The following is a 6000-nucleotide window of genomic DNA, read 5'->3' as shown; positions in this document are numbered from 1 at the left end:
GATTAGGAATTTTCCTTTAATTATAATTTGATAAACCTAAATTCCTTCAACTATTCAAAATAAATTTAAAGTTAATCAATAAATTTCTTTTAAAATTTAATTAATAAAAACAAGTTTTATTTTAAAATTTATTAATTTTGTTCGACTTTTGTTTTTGGTAAATCCTAAATATTTTTTGTTCGATTTCACTTGAATGGGCTGAGGAAAATGTCGAGATATCGTACCGCTCTCGTGCTTCAATTTTATTTACTTAAGAAAAGTCCGTGCATCGCACGGGTCCCAACCAGCTTTCGTGCATCCTCGTTCCACCCCGGTTCCAAGTTCTGTCGCCACTCCCCTGAAACGCAGTGTCGCGCAGTCACAGAGAATGGAAAACCGAGAGGATTTGAACTCAATTCTTTCGTTTTTGCCTCTGGGGCTTCAGTCTTCCTCTCTGGCGTGGTCGTCGCAAGTAGTCGAAACTCTTCGAGCGCTGTCGAGAGGTCCCGATCACAGTAGGGTAGACTCCGGAGAGGTTTTCTTCCTCGCCATCTCCGATATGAGGGAGTCTCTCCGTCTGTCTTGCCATCTTTTAGCTCCTTCAGCCGCCGAAGGATACGCACTTTTCTTCGACGATGTATTCAACTCACCTTCCTCAATCAATTTATCGACCAGTCGATCAGTGAATGGCGTCTAGGTTTTGTTATTTGAAAAATGTATTTCATGTAACGGTTCGAAGGCTTTAATTTTTGTGGTTGTATGAGATGCAAATGGAGTATCTTTCATGGTTACACCGTTGAGGTAATTTGTGCAGCTAATGTCTCGCGTTGAAGCGTTGAAATGGTTCGGGGAAGTTGTTCCGGTATTGGCAGCTTTACTGTTGCGGTTGCCCTCTTTGTTAGAAAACCATTATCGGGATGCAGATGATATTCTTTCTGGACGAAAAGAGGGTTTGTCTGTAGTCAAAACTGGTCTTCGCATATTGGGTCCACAAGAAGCAGGCATTGTTGTTCTCAGTCAGGTGTTCATTTTTATTTTTCATTTTATATTTGGTAATAAATGGCTATATGGGTGAAACTTTTAAGTTCAACCGTTTCTTATATGCTTGACAGTGAGGATGAAAAATGGAATTGCATTTTCACAATCCTATTTCTTGTTATCAGGTATACAGTGTAGGTAGAAACCGAAAGGGATAGAATATAGAATATAATCTACTAAATCTGAAGAATAATTTAGACACGCAAAGCAGTTAGATATCCTTAGGTAACTTATCGATAAGAAAAAGAATTATAATCCTGCAATACTGTTCCTCATGGATGAATTCATTTTACTAATGCTTAGTGAAAACGTTACACTTCATACACCGTTTATGTAATCCCTTACTGGTTAAGTTAGGCAATGATTATGGAAAACCATATTGACCTTATTCTTATAAAAGTACTTTGACTGTAAGCACCTATCTAGATTTTGCAACGATACCTCTTTGTTGATGCCTCATGAGTTAGAGAAGATTGTTGTCTAGGATTGGAACCCTTGCAAAGCTATAACTTCTTATGGGGTAGGTGTCGGGAAGGGCCTTAACGGCTAATTTTGAAGATTTTGCAACTTGTTATGGTGTCATGTTAGCTGTTTCTTGGGGCCCATTTGGGAGGGATGAAACTTTGATTGAGATACTTTGGAGAAGCCACAAAAGAAGCTTCAGCAGAAAGCTCTATTTCCGGATGAAAGACGGTTATTTTGGGCTCTCCTAGGTTTTCACTAAACATAGCTTATGACTGTCTGGGTGGCACTTACCGCATAAAGCCAGAAGCTGCTACCTGAAAGCCCTCTCAAACAGGTACTTAGCATATTGGTGGTGATGAGAAATTTATAGGTGGAAGAAGCTTTCAATGACATGATCGAGTGGTAGAAGTAGATTAAGAATGAAAAGATAAGTTTGGAACATTTAAAGCTAAGTTTTAGGAAATGATGCTTGTCTGAGGCTCTGAGCTGTAGATGATGACATTACAAAACAAGATTTCCTGTTTGTTGTATTGGGATATGGTTTCCTGTTTAGGCCCATGAGAAAGCAGCACTTACCTCATAAACCAGAAGCTGCTACCTGAAAGTCTCCTAAACAAGCACTTAGCATATTGGTGGTAATGACATGATCTAGTGGTACAAATAGATTAAGAAGGAAAAGAGAAATTTGAAACATTTAAAGCTAAGTTTTGGTAAAGGAAATGATGCTCGTCTGAGCAGATAATGACATGACAGTACAAGATTCCTCAAGAGAGATCATTATGAAATGATATCTTTGTTAGCAGTTCTTTGGTGATTGACTTGAACACTGGTTCTCTTTAGGGTCCATTTGGTGGAGTTGGAATTCCATTCCCATTCCTGCTGCAATGGCATTCCCCCATTCACCATTCCCTCCCATTCCCTTGGGAATGAAATCCCATTCCAGCTTTTAATCCAATTCCGGTTCCTATTCCTGTTGTTAGAATTAGTTAACAGGGACATTATTATCTTTTTCATGCTATTTTTTGCTCTTATGTCTGTTGTAACTTACCTAAGGGTATTGTACTCATTTCAGCTATAGTAGAATGCTAATACAACCTGGGTCGACAGTAAGGAGGTGTAGATCAGAATCAGATTTCTCCTTGCTAGTCTTCCCACTTTTCTTCTCCTTTTCTTCTCTTCCCCTTCTCTTTCTCTTCCTATCTTCTTCTCTTTCTTTTTTCTATCCTTTTATTCACATTTTCTTTTCTTATTAAAGTTGGAACATGGTATCAGAGCCTTGAGGCCGACTTTGCTGTTCACGTCTCAACTTTTTGTACCCTAGGTGTTGGAGAGGAAAAGGACTGATTGCCCACTTGGAAAAGGGGCTTTAATGCCTCAAGTTGTAGTGTTGTGTGAGTTGGTGGTGTTTTTCTAAAAGCCCTTTATTCGGCAGTTCGAAGAGGGCAGCCTTGTGATGTCTCGAGTTGTGAGGTAGGTGCTCCTCAATGCGTGGTGATTTTGTGGTAGTTTGTGGTGTGGTGACACCTTGTGGTAAGTGTGTAATCTTTCCCAAGTGTTTCTAAAGTAGAGGGCTGATGATTCTTTGTATTTTTCCTAAAGAAAAAGGTGTGTTACAATTAGAGGTGTAAATTGGGCCGGGCCACCCGCGGCCTGGCACAGCCCATGACGTGCCAGGCCGAACCCCAAAATTTTCACCAGGGAGGGCAGCATGGCCCGTGACGGCCCGGGGCAAGTACAACACGTCTCGCACTTTGCGCAGGCAGTGCCGTGCCGGCCCAGCACGACCCACTTTACACCTCTAGTTACAATAGTTGCATGCCAGCTGTTTGATAGTTTGCCTAGGTGATAAATCAGTGATCTCTTCTCACTCATGGCTTCATCAAATAGTAGCACTAAACGTACAATAGTTGTGCAATCAGATTTCATGACTTCTCAATTAACTATGGTGAAAGTCAATGGTACTAATTATATCCCATGGGTCAAGTCATTTAAACTATCTCTCATTGCAAGAGGCAAGTTGAAGAACATCAAAGAGGGTCCATTGAAAAGTGAATCAAAAGGGTACAATGAATGGGTAGAAGAGAATGCCCAAATTATGACATCCCTTTGGAATAGTATGGAGAATCACATTAGTGTGAACCTTATGTTTCTAGACACGACCAAGGATATTTGGGACCATGCCAAACAATTGTATTCTAGACAAGACAATGCCACAAGAATTTACTAGTTATACCAAGACTATTTTTCTCTTCAACAAGGGGATAAAAGTGTCGGAAGAATACTATGCTTCACTAAAAAGCTTATGGAATGAGCTCAATGTTTATCAACCCCTATCCACTGATTTGAAGACTTAACAAGAACAAAAAGAACATCTAGATGTGGCAAAATTATTATTTGGGTTGAGGTCTGAATTTGAGTCAGTGCGGGCCCAAATCTTAGGGAGTAGTGATCTTCCGTCCTTGTCCGAGGTTTTCTCCGACATAAGGAGACCCTCAAATCCACATAGTGATCATCCCCCACCTTAAGAGAGATCAACCATGGTGGCTTCCAAAGGAGGTTTTCCTACTAGAAATATGGGTGGCAGAGGTGGAGGTAATGTGAGGGGTTTTGGTTGTGAGCCCAAAGGTGCACGAAGAGGTGGTGGTCATAGTGGTAGTGGCTATGGTTCAGCTCGTGAGTGCTCACATTGTGGACAAGGTCACACAGTCAACTTTTGTTATGATATTTATGGTCCTCCATCTTCCTAGGCTAACCATGCAATGGTAGAAGGTGACTTTGGGAGTCTTAGTGTGACTGAAGATGCTCTTGCTTCTAATGTTGGTAAGGATAAAGACACAATCTCTATCTCACGTGAGGAATATGAAAAGCTTTGCCAGTTTGCCTCTTTTAGTTTTACCACTGCTACACTTGTGAAGTCAAGTACTGCTTGCCTTGTTTCTAGTTCTTCACCTTCACCCTGGGCAATTGTTTTGGAGCCTTAGACCACATGACTGGCTCCTCGGATATGTTTGTATCCTTGTCACCACCTTCTACCTCACAAACCGTTACCTTAGTTGATGGTTCTTTTGCTATTATTGGTACCGGTAATGTCTCTTGGTTCTGACCTTAGTTTACACTCTATTTTTTATGTTCCTACTCTCGAGTCTTGTCTCAGATGTAGTGTTTGTTTGTGAGTTGCAATTTGAAGTCTTCTAGCTTAGTAAACATCACCGTGTGTGTTTCGTTCCAAGGGAAAATAATAGTCTTTCTTTTAGATGTTTGAGGTTTGTGTCTATTTAAGTCTTATAATGGTTTTAAGTGCTTTGTTTCATTTGTTGATGAATTTTCAAGGAGGGCTTGGATTTATTTAATGAAATCTTGTACAAAAGAATTTGATATCATTTTCTCCTATGTTGAAATGAAGAATCAATTTGGTGTTTCAATTGAATATTTTTGTTTTGACAATGCAAAAGAATATTTCTGATGCCTGTTTCATACATTCTTTGAGTCACATGGAATTATACATTAGTCTTCTTACTCTTTCACTCCACAACAAAATGGGGTAGTTGAGCGGAATAATAAGCATTTACTTACTGCTTGAGTTCTTATGAAATATTGGAGTGGTTAGTGGTGTTGGTCTTGTTTCCTCATTAATTAGATGCCCTTATCAGTTCTAGCAGTGACACCCCGTTTTCTCTTGTTTTTCCTTCCCAGCTTTGTTTCCTTTGCCTCCTTGTGTCTTTGGGTGTGTTTTTTTTGTTCATCATTTAGGTCCTGGTTTGGACAAATTGGATTCCTGTGCTCTTAAATGTGTATTCTTAGCATGCTGAACAAGTCAGAAGGGGTGCAAGTGTTATAGTCGTATTCTAGAGCACCATGGAGAGGAAGTATATATAGATCAATGTGTGCATCTAGATAGATAGATAATCAACCTCTTGGGTATGTTGCTCAGGGGGAGGAAGGAAAAATTTGCAGGATAAAGAAAGCAATTTATGGGTTGAAATAATCTCCAAGAACTTGGCATGGGAGATTTAGTAGTGTGGTACAACAGTTTAGGATGAAAAAGTGTAGTGTTGATCACTTTGTGTTTAGTAGGAATATTGCCTTTGGAAAGATTGTCGTAGCAGTTTATGTTGATGGCATTATTATTACAGGTAGTGATGAACAAGGTATTAGAGAGTTGAAACAGTTTTTTATAGAACCGGTTCCAGAATAAGGATTTAGGGCACTTGAGGTATTTTTTGGGCATATAAATAACAAGGTTCAAGTGGATAACTCAACAGATGAATGTAACTATACAATGGGTGGGAAGGGAGGCAAATGCTTTTGCTGATTCTCTAGCTAAGCAAGGAGTAACTAGGGATCAGTTGTACTAGGCCCACTTGTAACTTTATGTTGTTTTTGTATTAATGAGTGAGGTTGCACTTCGTACCTCCTACTAGGATGCTTGTAACAGACTCTTTATCCTTTGCTTCTAGTGAAATCTAATGAATTTTTAACTGTCCAAAAAAAAAAAAAGCAAGGTCGAAGTGTGGAGTC

General features: G+C 39.6%; 1 protein-coding gene across 9 annotated transcripts in view; it reads left to right on the top strand.

The window, feature by feature from the left end:
• The first annotated feature begins 238 nt into the window (after positions 1-238).
• The window catches only part of LOC148873525 (poly(ADP-ribose) glycohydrolase 1-like), a 66288-nt gene continuing 60526 nt past the window's right edge, over positions 239-6000 (top strand). For 5 of the 9 annotated variants that reach the window (XM_088965862.1, XM_088965866.1, XM_088965861.1 and 2 more), the window contains exons 1-2: positions 261-616; positions 794-1000. In XM_088965862.1, the coding sequence (XP_088821988.1) occupies positions 368-616; positions 794-1000 (456 nt within the window). In that variant the 5' untranslated portion in view covers positions 261-367. Of the gene's footprint in view, positions 705-793; positions 1001-6000 lie in introns of all 9 variants that reach the window. The other 4 variants (XM_088965863.1, XM_088965867.1, XM_088965865.1 and 1 more) reach the window with 4 other exon arrangements.

Source organism: Nelumbo lutea, chromosome 1 (genome assembly GCF_056320005.1).
Source record: "Nelumbo lutea isolate HS-2025 chromosome 1, American lotus-T2T, whole genome shotgun sequence".
NCBI lineage: Eukaryota > Viridiplantae > Streptophyta > Magnoliopsida > Proteales > Nelumbonaceae > Nelumbo > Nelumbo lutea.
Note: the sequence above shows the minus strand (reverse complement) of the source record. Positions and strands in the feature narration are given on the sequence as shown.